General features: G+C 58.9%; 2 protein-coding genes across 2 annotated transcripts; one reads left to right on the top strand and one right to left on the bottom strand.

The window, feature by feature from the left end:
- The first annotated feature begins 5,829 nt into the window (after window positions 1-5,829).
- VOLCADRAFT_121634 (uncharacterized protein) lies at window positions 5,830-8,442 on the top strand. The gene is made up of 4 exons (XM_002957416.1): window positions 5,830-5,923; window positions 6,116-6,416; window positions 6,481-7,177; window positions 7,427-8,442. The coding sequence occupies exons 1-4, from the start codon at window positions 5,891-5,893 to the stop codon at window positions 7,764-7,766; spliced, it is 1,371 nt and encodes a 456-aa protein (XP_002957462.1). The 5' UTR covers window positions 5,830-5,890; the 3' UTR covers window positions 7,767-8,442.
- A 4,698-nt stretch (window positions 8,443-13,140) lies between these two features.
- On the bottom strand, window positions 13,141-20,927 carry VOLCADRAFT_68169 (uncharacterized protein; the record flags this gene model as incomplete). The annotated part of the gene is made up of 14 exons (XM_002957368.1): window positions 13,141-13,303; window positions 13,789-13,958; window positions 14,289-14,453; window positions 14,875-14,976; window positions 15,346-15,469; window positions 16,080-16,159; window positions 16,466-16,570; window positions 16,977-17,132; window positions 17,427-17,523; window positions 17,989-18,083; window positions 18,508-18,678; window positions 18,962-19,078; window positions 20,328-20,427; window positions 20,794-20,927. 14 exons carry the CDS (start codon window positions 20,925-20,927, stop codon window positions 13,141-13,143), a joined length of 1,779 nt encoding a protein of 592 aa, XP_002957414.1.
- Window positions 20,928-21,451: the final 524 nt, after the last annotated feature.

Genomic DNA, 21,451 nt, shown 5'->3' with positions numbered 1-21,451 from the left:
CCTTATGAGCTCTCAAGCTTGTAACATCACATCTCATGTCACACGTAGAGTAGCTTGCTAGAGCAGTCATCCATCGGCAGTAGATACAGGAGGTAGACAGAAAAAAAAGCTGTCACTCTCTGTTACATCTACAAGTAGGCGGAGTAGCGGCCCCAAGTCCACTTTGGCGCTTTTTCATAGCATAATGTATTTCTAACCTTTTCCTCTATGATTTGAAGGTCATTCCTTCCCATCGTGCCTTCCCACCAGTGCTGAACGAAAGAGGCAGTTGTACGGTGACTGCGACGGGCCATCCAGTTGTATTGCTACCATACTGAGTACCGAAACTGTGAAAATAGCAGCGATTGTTTTTTAAGTCCTTGGTCGTTTGAATGGCGCGCCGGCATCGACAATTTTGTACAAGCAGCTCGGCCCTGGCATCCTGCGCTGGGTCACCCAACCAAGCTAGTACATCCGGTCGTAATGATGTTACCGCTCTGAGTTTCCGCATGGTCGGTATCGATGCCGAGGCGCGTCACCTTCGGCCCCTTGCATTCGCCAGCACAGCGCTCAAGGTAAGTCTTTGTTTGTTTAGATTGTATGTCATAAAGGTTGCTATTTCGAACATTCTGCCATCAAGGGGGACAAGATTTTAGTTGTTGAGGGGCTGACTGAATAGCAATCATCAGATAACACGGCAAACCATCTCGGCCTGGATAATGCTCTGGACATTTTCCCTGCAGGCACAGACGTCGACCGACACGGTGTCGGCCAAAGCAGCGCCGTCGGGCGGGAATAAACCTATACATGACGTTTTCGCTGGCGCGCTCGCGCGAGCCATAAGCCAGGGCACAATCCATCCGATCGATACGCTTAAAGTTCAAATGCAGGCAACGAACAGGGCTGTCGCTTCCGGTACGCAGAAGCTTGCGATAAGCGCGCGCTGACGAGTCACACTTTCATACCTATATTATAACGGCTACGCTTGCAGCATGCGCTGTCGAGTTCCAGCCTGACCCCACCCTAGGTTTCCTGACTGATTTCTTATGGGCAAAGTGCTTATCTTTTTATGTCTTTATGGGTAATGGGAATTTTTTCTGTGGCGCATGCCGTATCGCCCATGCGACATCCTTTGATGACGCCCGTTGCGTCCAATGCCCAGCCCCACAAAGCCGACGCCCCTCCCCACTCGCAATATGGTGTCTCCTGGCCAGAGGCCTCCACTCATTCTCCCCGCCAGCTGCTGCCGACCCAACCGCAGCACCGCCCACCCCGCACCTTCTCGCCCTTTCCGTTCTCCTCCTCGCAGGCACCGGGGGTTCAGTTGCTGCAGCCCTCCCTGGGGCCAAGCCGTCCCCGCCCCTCCAGCCTCTCGCCCGGATGTCTGGGGCCATGCGGGAAGCCCTGACGGACGCCAAGCGCCTCTACCGGGTAGGTTCTGAGGCCTGGCCGATGTCCCGGGCCCCGGGATAACTGGCCTCAGGTTAACGAATCAGCAATTGAAGCCTACCGCTACTGTTACCCAAACATGAGCGCTTCAGCCCAGAAGGGTCCCTGGTTGGCCAGCTTGCGGGGGGAGCTGGGCAGTGGAAGCGCATGGGAGCCCCCGATACGGGGTGCGCCTTACACCCATTGGGGGAAAGAGGGTTAAGGGTGCGGGGGAAGGGGAACCCTCGGAGGGGGCAGGGGGGAAAGACGAACCACGAACGCGTGAAGCTGCTGCCACGGAAAGAGTGGCAGGGGGGTTGGGGAGGGTGGGGCCTGAGGCCAGGGGCGCGCTAGGTAGATGTGGAACCCTGGGGGGAAGAGGAGGAGAAAGAGGAGGGGGAGGGCGTTGGGAAGGGGGGTTTCATTTTTGTAGGTGCAGGCACGGCCACTAAGAGCGCGTGAATGGGCCAGATGCCGAACTGCACAAGGGTCGTGGAGTTTTGAACTTGCTTAGTTGCGTCCGGCGCCGTAGATCAACAGGGTTCGGAGGATGCGGCGGAGACCGCCATCTGCCGTTGGGGAGGGCGAGGGGAGGGCTGCCAGGAACGGACCGGGGCGATACCTGCATAGGGACCGGGGCTCTACACCCGCGCATCACCCGCCACCCTGTCTTTGCATGCGGAACGAAAGATGTACGGCAGATGTACGGCACCTGGTGATCCGAACCCGAATTTGTTTGCTTTTCGTCTTGCGTCTTGCGCGTCTTGCGCGCTCCGACCGATCTTGGCATCACCTGCGGTTCTGCTTATGCTTATCTAGTGCTCCATCAGGTTTTTGTTTTCCCCATCATGTCCTGTCTCTTCATTTCCTACGAAGTCCACCCCGCCACGGGCCCCCCGTGCACCTCCCCACTCCCCGCGCTCCGTTCTTAAGGGTGTTCTGGGTGCTGCCAGTGGTGCGGGGATCATCATCGGGGCGTTCTTCGCCTTCTACTCCACCAGCAAGAAACTGTTGAGGGAGAAGACGAACCTATCGGAAGGTAACACGCACCGCCACAACACTGTCTGTCTATCTGTCTGTACAGTGGTGGGGTGCATGGGATGACTACTGGGCCCCCCACACACACCGTTGTGTCGTGAAGAGAGTGGAAGGGAGGGTGACGATTGGCAGCAGGGGTAGATGGCGCTGACGGGGATGGGCCGGGAGTGGCGCAACCGCGTGGCGCATTGCGCTGTTGGTTGGATTTAATTAGAGACAAGGAGGATGACCTCGAAGTCATCCGGAGGTGAGATGTGAGGCGACTGATAGTGGTGGTGATGTTCTTGCTGGTGGTGCTCTGGTGTTGCAGGTACGGTGGCTTTCATCGCGGGTGCGATCGCAGCTGTTGGCAGCAGTGTGGTCAAGGTACCCATCGCGGTGTGCATCCGCAGCGTGCAGGCGGGTGTCTACCCCAATGCCCTGGTGGCGGCGACCTCCGTGGTACAGAAGGCGGGGGTCAGGGGGCTGTTCACGGTGAGTGGAACCGGGTCGGCTGGATTGAAGTGGGCGTGTCAGGGGGCATAAGTTCATTGGTCGTGGAGTTGGTGTGATGTGGGTGGTGTGATGTGGGACGTGACGAGAAGTGGCATGGAAGTGTGGGTATGGTGGCACGTGTTATTTGCGGGTGTGATGCGGGCGATGGAGCTGCTTTCTTCAATGTGGCAGACTGGGGGTTTTGTGAAGGGGGAGGGTGACGAAGCGGGCGGGGCTGCAGCAGCCAGAGGAGGTGGGTGTCCGGGCAGCCATGCAGTCAAGCAGGTCCGTGTGGGGCAGGAGGCCTCCTGCCTGCCTGGCCGCACGCCCTCTGCGCCCTGTAGGGTTGAGCCTTCCGGGGTGCGGCTGGGGTCCGGCAGGGGTTAGGGAGACATCAGGAGGCTGGGCGGGAGGGGAGGGGCACAGCCCGTCGTAATGCTGGGTGGTGTTGGAGTTACCGCCGACTGAGAGGAGTTAACCCCCCCTCCCTGCGGGCGCTACCGCCAACGCTGCCGCCGCTGCAGGGCTTCCTTCCCACGCTGCTCGAAGACGTGCCGGTAAGGTGGTCGCGGGGATCGGAGAATGGGTCCAAAGGAGGAGTCATCAAGGGGTGGCATCCAGGGTATCCAGTGCACAGGCAGCGGTGGCTGCCCCCAGGCATAGCACTGCTGAGGTCGTACGGACATGCACAGGTTTGACCTCCGAGCCCGCCAACTGTGGCGGCATGAGGTGTTCATCGCCTGAGGAATGCTTCCGCCCGGCCTCTTCTTCCTTTCCCCCCCTCGCTTATCAGGACATGGCTGTCAAGTTCGCGGTTTACGAGACGTTGCGTGCCGTGCACATGCAGCTGCACCAGCAGGAGCGGGTAAGTCTGGGAGGATGACCCACTTGGGGGTCAGGAGGGACGCAAGGCTGCGCTGGGACCAGGGACCAATATCTGCTGTGCTTACTCGTACGGGATGTGTCTGAAAGGCAGCTGATCAAGCAGGGCACCAAACGTTTCTTCCCACGTGAGGCGGCGAAGGGAACGACGTGGCCGTGTACGTAGCGGGGCTGAAGCTCCATGTGCTGCATAGGTGCACACTGAGTGGCTGAGACACACTCGTAGCTTTTGACATACAGTTTTGACATGGTTTTCTGAATCTGATTCCTTTCTGCAACGCCTGCCTCATGGAGTAGCCACACCTCCTCCCTCCTGCACCTCCCTCACCTCAGCCGAGCACCCTGGAGGACCTGGTGATGGGCGGGGTGGCGGGCAGCGCGGCTGCGGCAGCCACAACACCCCTGGACGTGGTCAAGACGCGCATGATGTGCAACGCGTCGGAGCGGCCCACAGTCATGCAGGTGCGGGGGGTTGTGGGGGTGTGCGGGACAGGGAATTGTTGAAAGAGCTGTTGGGAGCGCCGATCATGTTACCCAGCGCAAGGCCGGGGCAATGCTGCACCGGGCTCCTGCTTCCCCCCACTTCTTGGTTGTGGTGAAGAACCTGAGTGATTGTCTTGGCCGTTGACCTGGCCAAGCCGTTATGGCACCACTTTCGTTCCCGTCAACACCCTGGTCAATTCGCTTCTCACGCGACCCAGGCTGACACCGGGCCGGTGGTGCTGCTTTCCTTACCTCTTGTCTCTTTTGACATGACAGGCGGTGCGTGGCATCCTTGCGGAGCGGTCAGGGTTGGGGTCGTTCTTCCGTGGTGTGGGTCCCCGTGCGCTATCCAACGGCCTCAACTCGGCCATATTTTACATGTGGTTCGAGTTGCTGCGCGCCAAGATTAAAGAGGTGCTGGACAACCGTCAGCTGCAGCAGCGGGAGAGGCTGCAGCACCTCGCCGCGGGACAGGTGCGTGTGGCGGGAGGGACTGGTGGATGTACGAGAGCATGTACGCGCTTCGTGTATAGTGCAAAGGAACTCTACAGCATGTGTCTGCGCGGATGCGGCCCTAGCAGGGAGGGGTGCAGGGGCCGCAGTGCTTAAGGAGTGGCATGGCTGTGTGGTATGATGAGACTCGGTGAGCGATCCTGGGAAGTCTCCGTTCGCATACTCGGCAGGACGTACTCTGTCTAAGTCCCACGCGGTGGTGCCTACGTAGGGTAGTACTGATGCGTCAGGAGCGGTTGTTTGTTGCTGTAATACGGGCGGGGGTCTCTCCTTTCCATCGCAGTATGCACATGTTTCCACCCCTCACGTTCCTTTCTCGTCTGCTTTCGCGCACACTCTGCAACTATTTGTGTACCCTTGCCTATGCCTGTTCTTCATGTCCCTTACTTCTGCTTTGCACAACGAGGACAGGCGATTCCGGCCTTGCTGGTTGGACAGAGCTCCTCCGTAATGCACACCGAATCGCATGGCGGCCAAGGACAGCAGCAAGAGCAAGCGGAGGTCAAGTCAAGCAGCAGACCTGGGCACCAGGCGGTTGCCTCCTGCTCGCAGCGTTGGCTTGCAAGAGCTCCTGGGAGCGGAGGGGCTCCGGTTGAGGGCGCCGCGGGATCAGCCTCGGGACAGTTGGATGCGGGCGGCGATGTAATCCTTGACAGCGGCTGCTGTGCTGTTTGCACAAAACCTTCTACTGGGCGTAGCGCGTTGCAGTCGGCTGTGTTGGGCTCTGGGCGGATAGCATGCTTGTCGTTGGCTGTGCCGTTAATTGGTAAAGGACAAGGCGGATTGTGGAGCTCTGGGTGAGGATTACTCTGTTGTCTCGGGTTTTGGAAAGCTATGAAGATTTGCGCATGTTGTGGAGACAGATAGCCTATGCTCGTATTTTTTTGGAAGAAGTCAGTCCATTTATTTATTGTGATATGAGGGCACGCAAGGACAAGTGCACTAACGCAGACCGCCGCCGCCGTACAACGGACGATTCAGTCTTCTCTTTGAATCTTTTTGCGCTAGGACGGAGCTTTATATTAACTTTTGGCTTTTGTTAACCTGTTACAAATACCTCTTTCGCAAGAAGCTTTACGAGAACTCGTTAAGGATGTCAGCGTGGGCTGACCAGGTGGAGAGCGAGGTATGCCCGGGGATCAGGCGTTATAGAGTTATCTTCTCAGTCTTTCTTGCGCAGGTTTTTAAGATCAGTTGCAACGCTGGTCCACGTGGGAAACTTGGTAGCCGCCTTCCAGATTGTGATTGCTTTGTGTCCATCTTGCGCGTCGTGCAGAGCTGCCTGATTTGTAATCCGGTATACTTTGTTACATTACAGGAGGCTACACATGGCGCCCTTGCGAACAACTCGGACTTCCCCACGTTGGGCGAGGCCGCAGCAGCCAAGCCCCAGGGCAAGAGCAAGGCCAAGAAGGGTGTGAAGCTTGGTTTTGGCGAATTCTTAAGTATGCCCACTGGGGGCAGGGGCGACTTTGCGGACAAGGGTCTTGCCGACAAACAAATTCTCATGAGCCTTCCGACCGCACCTCGCGGAGGTCCGCGCGAGGACGGAGACGGCAGGCCGCCTGGAGGTCTTGGAGGTGGTTTTCGGGATTATGGCGGCGATCGCGAAGGCCGCGGTAAGTTTTAAGTACGGTGGCGTTTCCCGATGCCAGCATGTATCAGCTGTTGCACTTCATGCAGGTGGCCGCTACCAGCGAGAGGATCGTCCCCCGCGCGAGGAACGGGAGCCTTCTCGTGCAGACAGCGTGGACGATTGGGGCTCGACGCGGAAGTTTGTACCGGGCGGAGATGGCGGTGGCTTCGGAGGGTCGCGCGGCTTTGGGGGTGGCTTCGGTGATCGAGGCGACCGGCCACCGCGCGAGCCCCGCCCTCCGTCCAATGCGGACATGGTAGACGATTGGGGTACGGCCCGCAAGTTTGAGCCCTCTGGACCAGCACCCCGGGGCGGTTTTGATGATCGGCGCCGCTACGACGGGCCGCCGCCCATGTCCAAAGCAGATCTGGAGGACAGCTGGGGGAGGGGCAGGGACTTTAAGCCGTCCGAGTCGCCGGCACCTCCGCGGGGCTTCGGTGGCAGCCGTGATGGGCCGCGTGAGAGCACAGCAGACCGTGAGGATCGATGGGCCCGGAGAACGGTCGAGCCCAGCACCTCGGCAGCGCCGGAGGCGCCCGCGGAGCGGCCACGGCTCAAACTCGCTCCACGCTCGGTGCCAGTCGGCGAGCAGGCTCCTGCCGCAAGCAGCAGCGGCGGCGCAGAGGAGCGCAAGGCGTCGTCCAACCCGTTTGGCGCAGCACGGCCGCGTGAGGAGGTGCTCAAGGAGAAGGGCGTGGACCCGATTAAGGAGGTACTGAAGCTAGAGCATGGAGAGGTCATACGGTGAGGCCTGACAGTGCGGGCACAGCTTTTGAGGGGACAGGCATGATTGGTTCGGGGCCATGTCACATCTTGCTTGGTTAGGAGTTTAGCCAAGCTCGCACCCTCTACTTCGCACTTTTATTTAGGGATGTAAGGGGCGCAGACACGGCAGACATAGCTTTTTCTTAGTGTCGCTCCAATTTCCTGTGTTACGCGCGCCTGCCTGCGTCACTGGACTCCGTCCATGTTGCTGGCCGCTTCCATTTGTAGGGATGAGACTCCGGCCGAGAAAGCTCTCAAGGCCGAGGTGGACGCCCTTGCTGTGCAATTGGCAGATCTCAAGGCGAAGTTGGCGGCGGAAAAAGATGCAGATGGTGACGAGGCTGAGGCTCCCAGCGGTCCAACGATTCCGGAACTGGAACATGAGCTGGACAAAAAGGAATGTGCTTTGCTGAAGCTGCAGGCGGAGGAGGACGACAGGGTGCGCTTTGCGCGGGGTGGTCGGTCGGGGCACGAGGGTGTTGGCAAGGAGCGGCCGCCCCGCCGCGGGGATGCGGATGGGGCCGGGAAAGACGGCGGGGCGCCGCCGGCACGGAGGGAGCGCTGGTAAATCGGTGGCGTTACCGGATTGGCTGCTGCTTGGGGATTGTGTATGCGGGTTTTCTTGAGACATCCATCTTGCATCGTTGTGTGGGGCTTCACGGGCCTGGCTGGGGCATCGGTTTGGTACGGCGTCCTACTTCGCACCTATTTTGCTCATCGTTTCTGGCTTGGTTTGTCGCATTGGAAGCCGTTGACGTCGGCGTGGTACTCCAAATGGCTGGTCGATTTGTTTCGTCGACGGCATTGGCTAGCTGGAGTGTGAGCAGCATGCAGGGGCGTGGAAGCGGATGTTTTACGGGAATTCCAGCAGGCAGGCGGGTGTTCGTCGCAGGTGGCTGCCTTGACTTGCTGGGGAGAGCGTCGCAGTCTACACTGCAGGCCGAGTAGAAACTTGTTGGCGTGCTGCTACGATGGCACGTTATGGTCGCGTGTGTTCGGTGTGTTTACCGATGAGCGGGTGCGCTAGCGTCTGGGCTTTGCGCGTGTCTGCGCAGCTATGCTGTTCGTGCAGATGTCAAGCTAGATTACTCTTTCGTGGATCGTTGGTTCATGCAGTGTGCAGAGAGTTCGGGGGCCGTTTGTCGTATGGGGACGGCTGAGAGTATGTGGACAGGTAGGGCCAATACCATCTGAATATTTGTAGGAGAGCGGCAAGGGAACGGAGCAAAAAAATAGAGCTGGCGAAGGGTTCACCTGACATCACCTCCGTCCAGCGAATTCATGCACCGTCTCGCCGCTGCAATGGGCATCCTAGGGACATGAGGTCGGTCTGCAGATTTGCCGCGGTTTGGACAATCACCTGTTTCACATAAGCAGCAGCTGTGGCAAGTTTTTCAGCTTTTCGGAATAAGTGTCTTGGCCACAAAGGATCCAGGCGTCGGCAACGTGCACGGAAGAGTCGAGAGGGGGGCCAGTGCCGCCAAATCTTCCAAAGTCTCGCGTTTTTCGAGAGCGGGAACACCGGATTGTGTACGGCGTGGTGGCAGCGGCTACGGTCGCCGGATTAGATAGCTAAACTAGGTTTCGTCGTGTGTGCGGCTGTGTGCATTGGCGCGGCATTTGTGCGCATGCTCCCCATGCGACGCCCCTTGTTTAAAGGACGAGCGTATGCATGTTTGGCCGGAAGATGAGAATTTGGGCGTCGTGCTAAGCCTTATCGCGGGGTGGTCATCCCCGCTTCATGGCATTCGGGTACGTGTGTTTTTTAAGGTGTGGATGTGTCCCCAGACGGTGTGTTAACACTTGATAAAGACTGGTAGCGTCGCCACCGTTTTACGAAATTACAAGTACCTCAGTGGAAAAGTGGAGGCCGGTGAGGGATGCAACCAGACGGGGCTTTGTTAGTGCCCACTCTTTTCCATGTGGCAGAGATAGGAGCGCAGTTTTAGTCGTCGCAACCTTCGTGAACTGCATGACAGAACACATTGACAGGGCTGCCTGCCTGCTGGTCGCAGCTGTCCTGGGGGCGGATCCTGCTCATACAGGCGAACCTGACTTTGGGCTGACCTAACCGTGTTGGAAGCTACAGTCCCTTGCTATACATTGTAGCTGACGTTAGCGGGTAGCGCAATCGAACCGCGCGAAATGTGCCGCAGGCTATGTGCTTCATAGTCATATGTTCACGGACTTGCCCAGCATGGAACCACCTTTTGCTTCCAGTGTGACGGCGACAGCATATCGGCGCAGGCCTGCATGTTTCGGAAGTTACTGCGTATGTCCGCGGCGTCCAGTGGAAAGTCGGTTTTATTGCGGTTAATGCTCCCATGGTATTTTCGGGAATGGATTGTACGTGGGACTGCACGTAAAAAGGCCAGGGAATGTGGTTAGGCTGGTTTTATTATTAACTGGCATACAATGAACTAAAACGACCGGCCAAGGCTGTGCGTTACAGCTCCAGACAATGCAGGGGGACAATGCCGTGCGGTTGCGAGTGCAATCCCTAGCCCCGCATGGTTCCACCACGTTACATCAGCACGGTATGGTATGCGCTAGGGTAATCAAGCGACCACACATGGATCAGAGAATCCAAATGGTTCAATGTTTCGTTACATAGCGCGGTCCAAAGCCGACGACGAGAGACAGGACAACGCTCGCTCCGCGATGTAGCGAAACCCAGAAGTAGGAGGGCCTGATCCCTGAACTGCGCGTGGCCATGCCAATGCCTAGAAGACCTGCGTTGGCAATGCCGTGACTCCAAGCCCAACCTTAGCGACACTGGCCCACCACTACCGATGCGCCGTACACAGGAATTAGGTGAACATAGAAAACTTTTGCAGCCAGGAGCCCACTCGTCAATGAACAGGTCCCCATCACCCCGACCTGAAACTAATAACCAGGGCGTCCGGAGGCCACTTACACGCACGAGCGCTCCCCACGCCTACTTCCGATCTCCTGCATCGCCTGCATCTCTATCGCCTCAAACCGGAGATTACAGCCTTTGATTCACGTACCAACCCAGCCTGCAATCCTTGGAAGCCCGGTCGTCCTGACCACCAAAATATACTTATCGAACTACACACTCACAGAAACAATGGCAGAGCTATCCGCGCATTTGTTTCAGCCGCTTGCTGCTGCCGTTCCTTTCTTCGGTTGACCCCTTTCCCCCCTAAATTCAGTTTTTACCCCTGGACGCAAAAGTTACAACCTTCGGTGCCGCACTCCTTCCTCGCGTATAAACCACACTAAGCCGCACCCATAGGTCCGGTCCCACATGACAAAGGGTACCTGAGCACGAAAGGCAAACGATGAGGGGTGATGAGCGACGCTGACACCCGGGAAACATCAGAGCCGCTGCGGGAGGCGGGCCGCCCTATCTTCCTCACCGGGGATATCTGCTCCGTCCGTCCGGCCGTTTGTTGCTGATACCACCCTCGCACCCGCACATAACCTCAAGGTACAGAATCCCGTGCATTCAATCATCTTGTCTATCAACACCGTAATGCACCATACACAACACCTCTCACTTCAGTTCGCAAGCCGTTCCAGAACTTACGGCACTCACTCTACATAATAGGTCGTACAGCTCAATATAACTTCCCACCCTGCACAATAAACCGCAGACCGCGAAGGCTGCTCATTCGCCCCACTCCGCCCCGATGTCTGCACGCAGCCAGGAATGTCTGCAACGCCGCCATCATGTCGGACCCCACGCTCACCACGCATACGCTCCCACACGCGAATATAAATCTTCTTGGACCCGTGAGCAAGATAGATAGATGGATAGATAACAGGATCCATCGGCACGACGCCTGCCAGCAGAATTAAATACCGTTGTCCGCGGCCCTGCCTTGTCAAGTCTTCAGGCACCACTGCGACGTGGACGAACCTGGGGTCCGGCCGGGGCTGTCACGCCGGGGCCTCGAGCCCAGCTGCTTGGCCGTGCCCGCACTGTTTGCCATGCGCAGCGGAGTATTCCGAAACCGCCGCCGTGGACCACACACGCACACCGTGGGCGCTCTACGTCCACAACAGCCGGCTTCTTCAACTCGAAACCTCTCCAGCCTGATTTCTCTAGCCTGACATTCACCGCCTTTTGAAAAATCTTGGGTGGGCAATGCGGCCGCGGGAAACCCACGACAGCTGCAAATACATCAGGCACCGCCAGCCACCCCATGCCACACCACCCTGCTAGCCCCGAAGAATACAAACCTAAGCAGCCTTCTACACACCTTCTCAAGCTCTTACTTTCAGGCACGAGGTCGTGCGAGCGTTTCAAAATTGCACATAAGTTCCAACACACTCCCATACACACAAACACACACACAGACACTACACACACACACACTACACACACATAAAAGCCACTTGACCAACCGCGGTCAACCTGACCAACCTGACCGCTAAACAAAAGGTCCCATCCACAGCAGCGCCTCTAAAACCATGAATGTGGGCGAGGGTTACAAAAAGGAGTGACGGTGCCCGATGACCACCACCGTTGCCGCCCGTTGCATGCATCGACAGCGTCGTACATGCTGTACATCTTGAGTGATACACATGCTCTGCTGAGAAAACCCCCAACGCAGAACCATACCACGTCATCCACACACGACCAGGTGCTCCATAAGGCCCACAACCCAGTGCCACTACGCCCAGCATACTTCTCTGCGAGCCCGGAAGTTTCGGAGCAAAGCTTCTCAACTTGATCAACAGCTCCCGTTTTCCCCCCTGCAGCACCGGGTAGGGAGTCCTCTTTGTCTGCAGTAAAGTGGCACTTAGATCAGAGATTCAGACGCTCGGGACGCCGATTCAGACGTCTCGGGAACCACCTCGTTGCATGGCAACCTCCGCAGCCGGCGTCGTTGTCGTTGTCGTCGCCGTCACCGCCTCCGCTTCCGCGGCGGCGCTGCCTTCAGGAGGAGGCGGCGGCGGGCCCCGCCGCGCCACTGCCGCTGCATGCAACCGCGGCTCCGTCCCCCGACCCGCGCTATCCATTAACCCCCCCGCAGGCTCCACGAACGGCGGTGGCGGCGGTGCCGACACCGCCACTGGCTGTGCGGCATGCGGCACGGTCGCTGAGAACCCTTCGAGCTCCCTCTCAAGTTTAAGATCCAGCGATGCTCGCGAGAGGCTGGCACCAGTGGGCAGAGAGGGCTCCGCCGCCGCCGCCGCGACGCTGCCGTTGGCTGCTGCGGCTGCTGCGGCAGCGGCGGCGGCAGTGGAGTTCGAAGCTGGCTTGGTCAGCGGCGTACCAGGCTGCGCGGCCTCGGCTGAGAGCACCTCCGCCATCTTTGCGTCGCGCTCGGCGGCAGCGGCCGCGGCCGCAGCGGCGGCGGAACGCGCGATGTCCTCCACCTCCGACGTCAGCACGATCATGTCCAGGGATGAAAACGCTGACACCTGCTCCCCCGCACTGGTCATCCAGTCGGCCAGGGCTTGGGTGCTGGGGGTGGGGAAGAGGAGGACGGGGTGAAATACAAAACATGGGGGGGTGGGGCTTCAAACACACCGGGTTGGGGCCCATCGGATGAGGGTACGGGCATAGCATAACCCTAAGTCATCCGGACAGCCGAATTCAAAATCGGATGCGGATTGGAACTTGAAAGAGAGGGCGGCTGCGGCTGCGACTGGGAGCTCCATGTCAAAAAAGCCTAGGATTCTCTTCTATGCACATGACGAAGTGCGAAAGGTAGGCGAACAAGCGCCACGGTGGTTTCCGACAACGCTGTAAACGGTGCCCATCGGCCTTCCGGGCACATCATCCTAAAACACGCACACAGCGGCAATTTGCCTCACGAGCTTCACAGAAACTAACACCCCAAAACCCACGGTTGGAAACAGCAGCACGCTGAATAATGAAGGAAGGAAGGAGGGCCGAGTGCCGCAGAGTACACATGATACGCCGCCCCGCCTACCCCGCCTCGCGCCACCCTCCTCCCCGCGCCTCACCGCGCCTCGATGGTCTCCTCGATGCCCCTTTTCAGGAAGTTGAGGTCGATCTCCGAGGCCCCCAGACCGCCGAGCATCATGGACCCCAGGGCCAGACCCGCCTCTACGCTGCGAATGACTATGTGGTTGGCCCCCGCCTCCTCCAGCTCGGCGGCATGGCTGACGGGTGGGGTGGGGTGCAGGGGGTGGGGGGCCATGCAGTTGTGCAAAGTGGGGCAAAGGAGCTCGCGAAGGTGAAGGGAATCACATGCAGTGGGTGTGTAGGGTTTTTTATGGGTTTAACTGCCGATGTCGCAAAAAGCACATCAGCTGACAGAAGGGGATAGAAAAAAGGAATTCCTAGAGCATTCCTAGGTCATTGGGGGAGAGGTGGGGGCGGACTGCACTACAGGAAGTGTGTATGGGGGGAAGGAGAGAGGGATGGCTGGTACATGGCCTCCAAGGCCTCAATTGACACGGAAGGGGATCGAAGTCTAACTTCATCACATTTTTCGATCTACGCGCTGTGGTGTTGTGTTGTCGTGCAGCATTCAGGCCACGACTGCACCCAAGGTGGTGGTCATTTTTAAACTGTCCGACTGCGGACATTCCCGCCGTGGTAGCCACTCCCCTTCCCGGCCCTCTAGCATACCCCCACGCCTCACCGCAGGTCCGAGGCACACGCGTATATGGGCACGGAGGGGAAGTCTATCCTCATGCTGGACACGGCCTGCAGCGCCGCCTCCCGGTCAGCATAGCAGACCGCCACTGCCCGGGGCTCCTCCACGCCCGCAGCCCGGAGTACGACACTGCGGGTGGCATCACCGTACAACACCTGAGGGGCTCGGGGAGGGGTGTGGGTGAGAACGCGCAAGGGGGCAGAGGGGGAAACGTGGCCAGTTAGAAGGACAAAAGTGCTGTAGCTGGGTGGCGGGCGGGCCGGCAGGAACATGGTTTAGGTGCCCTGTTTGCAACTCCAACCCCCCAGCCAAGCAGTAACAGTGACAGTACGGGGTACGGGGTAACAGTAACAGTAAGTCCCCCATGAGCCCCATCGGCCCCACCTGGCCGCCCACCTGCCCGACCCCCTATCCGGGGAGGCTCTCCTTAGCTCCCCCCGCCAGCCCGCCTACACCGATGCAAACCCCAGCCACGGCACACACACCTTGAAACCCGCCTTGCGCCCCGCAGCCACCCGGTCCGGATCCAGGTCAAACGCCACGTACGGCAGTACGGATGAGCCGTCCAATGACGCTAGGGGGCTCTCCAGCATATTCGCCACCATTTGACCCGCGGGCGAGAAGCCGCAGATCACGACGGGGTCGGAGACCTGTGCGGCCGGGGAGAAACGAGGGAGAGGTCGTCGTAATGGGCAACATGCAAAAGCAATCAGGTCCACAGCACTCTTAACTGTAAGAGAGGTCAAAAGTAAGGATGAGGGAAGGGTGAGGGAAGGGGCAGGAGGTGGGAGGATGAAGGCGGGAGGGCAAGTAGGTAGCAGCATAACGATAAGCGCCGCGGAACGTCAATTGTCTCGGACTAATCATCTTCCCAATACTCCCTCCTCCTCTCATCCACGTCGCCGCCCTGCTCCCCTTCCTGAACCTCCAGAAAAACCAAACCGCAATCCCCAGACAGACAGACAGACAGAGACAGATACGTCCCCGCCTCACCCCCGTGTGATGCCCCCCGGCGCTGTGATCTGTCCCATCGCCAGCAGCGCCCGCCAGCGCTCCTGTCCCCCCTCCAACCGGCGGCAGTGATGCCAATGGTGGGTACAACTCATCAAGCTTGTTGGCCACCACCTTGCCGGTTTCCGCCAGGAAGGGGGTCAGAGCCATGGACAGCACCACCTGAACATGGCAGGGGGATGGGGAGGATGGGGCCCAGGGATCAGGAATCTGGTCACAATGCTAAGGGGATTTCCGACGGAGGACGCCGGGGGGGGGGGGGAGGGAACAGGAAGCAGGTGTGAGGCACGTGTGCCACCCTGGCCACCTAGGTGCATGCCAATGCAAAGGCAGGCAAGCATGACCCTGTGGTGGCGGCATAGGAAAGCCGGCTCCCTCCCTCTCCCTCCCTCTTCCTCTCTCTCTCTCTCTCTCTTTCTCTCGCTCACTCACACATACATACATACATACATACATACATACATACATACATACATACATACATACATACACGAAAACCCACAGCGCCCTGGCCCCCTCCCCCTTGCTCACCACAATGATGAGCAGCTGGTTCAGGTTGGTCGGCAGTATCCTCAGCTGGTTGGCTAGGGACAGCAGCACGAAGGCGAACTCGCCCCCCTGGGAGAGGACAAAGCCCGTGCGGATGCTCTCACTCCTGCGGGGTTGGGGGGTGGGGAAAGCGGGGGAAGGGCGGTTGGAGGAAAGCGAGTAATATGTGAACCCCAACAAAATCCAACTGCCGGTGGCCCACTGCCCCAACCCCACAGGGCAGGTAGGGGCACAGGAAGCAAAAGGGGACCTTGCAGTTCACGTGTAACGAGGGGACTGGAAGGAAAGGCAGGGGGAGAGGAGGGTGGTGAAATGGCAGAGGGAAGGTAGGGACAAAAGCCAAAGTGCCCTCGGAAGGGAGGAAAGGGCAGTGGCGGAGGAGGGCAGCCGAGCCGGGCAGAGAGCGAACACATCTAAGAGCCACAAGCCCGACCTGACCTCCAGATTCACACCCAGGGAGACGGGGAGGTCTCGTAAATCCCAGGTGGTTGTTGTTCTTGTTGTTGTTGTTGCTGTTGCGGGGGGAGAGATCCCCCCGCCATGCCTGGGAAGGTAGTACCGCTGAGTCTAAGGCGTGTCTAAGGATGTCTGACACGGCGAAGGCAAACATGGCCAGATCCCCAACCCTAACTCAGTCCTACACCACCCCAAAAGGCCCCCCCCAAAAAAGATCCCAACCGGCGCGCCGTACTTTCTACGCCGTGTGTCGTACGCACCTACTGAGCCCGACCAACTGCCCCGCGGCCGTCACCACGCCAGTCTTGATCACCACGAGACCAGTGAGGATCCAAAACACCTGCCGTACATGCGAGACAGGAGTACGGCAGAACATGTCAAGAAATAAAACGGGCGGAGCGGCGGCAGGGTAACCTTATCCGGGAAAACGCGGGGAGCCTGGCGCACACGAGCCACAGGCAATTGGGGACCGCCGCGCCAGGACCACCACCGAAACAAAAGCCGGGCGAGAGGATATCTCCCCTTCCCCATGCGACAACGCCGTTGTACGGCAGGACCATGCCCCAGCGTCATGACCATGCCGAATGCCCTGCCATGCAATTTCTTTCCCGCAGCCAGTGTTGCAGCACAGCCTCCCGGCCCTCACCTCCTGCCAGTGCGACTGCAGAAAGGCCAGGTTGATGGACGAGCCGGTGGTTACGAAGAACAGCCCTAACAGCAGCCCCTTGAAGGGCCGGATGTCCGCCTCCACCTAGGGCAAGGCAGCAGGAGGAGGGGGGAGAAGGGGGGGAAAGACGAACCACGAACGAGTGAAGCTGCTGCCAAGAAAAGAGAAGGGGGGCGGGGGGTGAAAACACGTAGCCGGAAGGAGGCGACAGCAGGGCCTGTGACGGGGCCCCCCTGGCAGCTGGAGGACCACTTTCCCCCGCTAGCGCCGCCTGCCCACCCACTCACCCACACAGTCAACAACCGAACCCACTCCAAATCTCCTCCCGCCACCCCTGTCTCGCTCCCTCATCCGCCCCGCACCCTACCCTACCTTATCGTACCCTACCGTACCGCACTCAGAGACCACATTTCTGTGTTTTTCTCTCTCTCTCTCCCCCACTCACCCAATACACAACCCACCCAGCTACCCGCCCGCCCCGCCCGCCTACCTGCGTCCTGTACGACGTCTCCGACAGCAGCACACCCGCCAGGAACGCGCCCATGGTGTCCGACAGCCCGAGGCGCTGGGTGATGAGGGAGGTGCCCGCCACCGTCAACAGACACAGCGCAATGAAAGTCTCGCTGTTGCGGGACTGGGCGACCATCTGAGGACTCGGGGCCAGTGGGGGCCGGTGCGGGTGTGGGGGTGGGGGGATGGACGACGGCGTGATGAGGGGGGTTGAAGGTACGGGAACGACGAGGAGGGGGAAGGTACCGGCAGGGGTAGGGGGCGCGTGAAAGGGGTTGGGGAGAGGTGCTGGTGAGGAATGAATGCGGCTCGCATTTTTGTGGCTTCGCGTTCCCAGGCAGCACCTGCTCCCGCCCCCTATCCTTTCCCACCACTACACACACATACATACATACATACATACATACGCGTGCGCCCTGCACGCGCTTACCTCGAATATTCTCTTCATGATGAGTCTATCTGCCAGCAGCAGGGCCCCCAGTCCCGCCACTGTCTGGAGGGCTGTAGGGCCCAACAGAGTAAGCAAGCTTACGGGGGAGGCGGCGCCCTAGCAACGGGGGGGACGCGGGGGAGCGTGGCCAAGTAAGCTTGGGCAGAAGTAGAGGTGAGAGGAGTGCGTCATGCAGGACGGGCATACATACAACCATACAGTGTTCGCGTTTGTACGTGCAACGGAATGTTATACCCTGCATTACTAGGCTGGGGAGTTTGCTTCTTTGAGAGGTTTCTATCCGTCTTGAAGGTATGGATTTTGTGCGGCTACTTTCCTTTCTAACCTCCCAGGTCCGAAATGAGGCGCCGTGGACCACCGAGCCCAAAGCCGATCACCTCACCTCACCTCACTAGCTTTTGCCTGTCATTGTCGGCCCCCAGGAATCCCCGGACCCCTCCCTGTCACCCGGTAACAGGTAATCAATCAACTCGAAAACGCGGCCACCCTCACCTCCCCCCTCTCTCCCAGCCTTTCTCGGCCTTTTATCCCCATCACCAACCCCCAGCCCGGCCTCCCCCTCACCTCCATGAGCTCAGCTCCCCCTTTGTTGGTAACCAGCGGCAACAGCACCAGGAAGGGCACCACCGCTATGTCCTGCAGGGCAGCGGAAAAAGGCGACATGGCGAGGACGGAGGGGTTAACAGAGGGTGGGGGAGAGGAGCGCGGGAAGGGAGAGGAAACGGGGGGTTAACAGTTGCGGGGCTTCGCGGGGCATCGCAGACCCCGACTAGACAGCAGGTTTACCGGCACACTCGAGGCGGGCTGGGAATCCTACGCGAGCAGCACACAGCGCCGCGTGGAGGGCAAGGGACGGCACCAGCTGCAGAGCGAGCACCCGTTCAGGATTGTGGGGACCTGTCCCCACTGGACGGTAGACAGGGGCTTGCTGGGAGCAAGGCGGGGGGGAGTTGGTGCTTGGATGTTGGCAGGTGGTTCACTGCGCCTTCAGCATGGTACAAAAACCTCCCCCATTCCCCTCTCACCACACCCTGCCTCCCACATATACATACTGCCCCACCTGGAACAGCAGCACGCCCAGCGTGGCGCTCCCGAACCGGGTGGCCAGCTCCCCCCGCTCCCGCAGCAGCTGCAACACGAAGGCGGAGCTGCTCATAGACAGAGCCGCGCCAATAACCACCGCCTCGTCCACGGTGCGAATCGACACCAGGCGGTGGGGCGCGTGGGCAATCTGGCCGCAAAAGGAGAGGACGTGAAGGCGTTTTTGTGACAGTAATTTTATACATGATTAAAACTCACCAAAAGACAAATCTCGGTTGACGAGCCGTCTTTTAAACTGCCTCCACACGCCTCTCGCCCTCCTCCTCTTACCCCACAAACCTGAAGCTACTACGCACCTCGCGGCGCATCGGCCCCCCCCGGGCCCCCCCAATTTGCAGCTGTCCCGTCAAGGCCCGCAATGATCCTGATCGGAGTCTCTAATCACCTCCGCACCCTAAAGAACCGCCGCACACCTGCTCCAAAAACACGGTGCCCAGGCCGTGGCCCACTGGCAAGGCGAACGCCGTGAAGATGCCCGTGCACAGAGCTACTTGCAGTGTGCCCAGACCGAAAGCAAACTTGGCCAGGGACTGCAACGAAGTGGCAGTAGCAGTAGCAGTAGCAGCAGTAAAAAGGATCAGTAGCGGGAACACCCGCGCCTTCCCAAGCATGAGGATACAGCATACAGGGCCATCAAAATTGTCCACCACACGAGTGCCAACCCCATCCATCATGTAATGATATTGAAATTATTATCAGAGCCGCGTGATGGAAATGGCGGGGATGGAAGTGTACAGAGGTGTGCCCAGAGAGAGCCCGGCAGCCCAATAACGTGGCCGGCTGCGTATGTCACGCCCCCGGCAGCACGTCCCGGCCATCTGGCGCCATCACACGCAGCACACCAACAAGAGGCCGCTCCCGCACCACGGGCCATGCTGCGACCCTCTCCCTCCCCTCCTCAATCACGTCGTAGGCGCCTCGCTCGCACCTGCAAGATCCCACATCTCGAGCACCCTACCTCCCCCCAAGTTCCATCTGCAACCTACAGGCTAGTGCGCCGCCCTAAACGTGCATATGCCCATTTCCTGGACTGGCCCGCATCCTGGCGTAGTAGATTCGGTTGGGTGCATGGAGACCCACCACAACACAACCCCTACACATGTCGGCATTTCTACGCCCCGTCAATCGCCAACCGGCCCATATGTCAAATCGCGTGTCAAGGACAGGAGGTGGCTCCGTTCCGGTCTGCTTTTCCTTTGCAGGGAGGTTAGGCATGTTCAAGGGGCTTTACGCATCTGCACGATTTCTGGGTCGGAAGCGTGCAGCGCGCCCTTGAGCTACGTTGACAGCGACGCCACTGGCCTGGCCCCGTAAATGGCACGATGGCTGCGCTGACGACTTCCGTCCGTCTTTGCTGCGCCACAGATTAATCCCAGGTTCCGCCCCCATACCGCCTCTCCTTCACCGTGGTCGGGTGCGGGTGCGGGTGCGGACACCCGCAGACGCCGGAACGGCTGCTGCCGCTGCTGCCTTTCGCCAGGAGCTGCCCCATCGTATTAGCCATAGCATGCACCCGGAGATAATGACCCCAGCGCGTGTGTAGCACCCTGGCTGCGGTCGCGAACTCGTAATGTCCCAGCGCACCCAAGGAAGTTGGATTCGGGCGCTTCGCAAGCCGTAGCGGCTGCCCGCGGAATCCGGGTAATCCGGATCGAGGGTGACCCAGAATGCTGGGAGGAGAACCCAACGCATTCGGCAATAGTGCTAGGTGCAATCCGCCCTACCCTCTACTCAGTCAGTGGTCTTGCTCGGCTATCCGGTTGTTGCACCTGCGCGCACCTTTAAGCGGTCAAAAGACAGCTCCAAGCCCATTTCAAATAGCAAGAACAGAACGCCCAGCTCTCCTAGCCGTTCTGTGTCCTGGAGGTCCTGAAAGAGGCTGCGGAAGTTGACACCGAGCGGAGGGCTCAGGGTTTGTATGTTTGCTGTGGCAGTGCACAAGAGGCGTGCGAAGCTGGTGATGCTGGCGATATCGGCGATGCACTAGGGAAAGGGCGAAATAAGGTATTGTCCCGGAAGGATTGGCTTGCAGGGGAACATGGTCACCAACGGGTCACACGGTGGACCCGGCGGGTCACGCAGCCCAAAACGATGAAGAGCACAAACATAGTATTCCCTAGACGAATTTTTTATGTTGGAGCACCTGTGTAAAACAAAATTGTCCAGCAGGCGTTGCTGCTGGGCGTTCAGTTGTCCCGTGCGTTCATCTGCCACGCATACATGAAAAGGTGCGCCCACCACTCACCCAAGCTGTTTCAGCACCACGCCGCTGAACAAGAAGCCCAAGACAGGCGAAAGCTTTAGTGATTTAAAGAGCGGAATAACAAGGACGGTGGCTGATAGGAATGTGAGGAAGTCCAGCCCGAGCGGTAGGAGCATGCTGCTCTCCGTCGATGCAGCAACGACCCGTCCGCGTGGGGGAGTAAGGTTTCCATGCTTCCTTCGCCGTAAATAACTGCCGCTTAAGACATTACAACTTCCAAGCTTTACGCAGCTCGCTGCCTTGCTGCGTAGACTGCTCTGCCAGCGACGAATAGGGCCTGTCTGTAGTCGATTGGCTGACGCAACACATGTATAAGGGACAGGATTACAAAGCGGGCTGCGGTAATGTGCTATATATGGTGCCCCGCAGCGCAGGCTCATGGCCATCCACCAACCACTGGTTGGCCCCAAAGGGGCCTCCGGTGCTACCTAGTCAGTTGATACTCAATGTTAGTATACTTGCGGTCCACAAACCACGCTCCGGTCAAGGCATTCTTCGTCAGCCGGTGGAGAATCCGTGCGTCAGTAAAGGGATCGGCACGTCCTAAGCGACAGCAAGGACACACGAAACGGCTAGTAGCAGCTAGAGTTGGCAAGGTAAAGTTCTAGCTCCGAATCCATGTACGAGTGATCGGCAAACA

The sequence above is a fragment of the Volvox carteri genome, assembly GCF_000143455.1.
Source record: "Volvox carteri f. nagariensis unplaced genomic scaffold VOLCAscaffold_73, whole genome shotgun sequence".
Classification (NCBI taxonomy): Eukaryota; Viridiplantae; Chlorophyta; class Chlorophyceae; order Chlamydomonadales; family Volvocaceae; genus Volvox; species Volvox carteri.
This window is presented reverse-complemented; position numbering and strand designations above follow the sequence as displayed.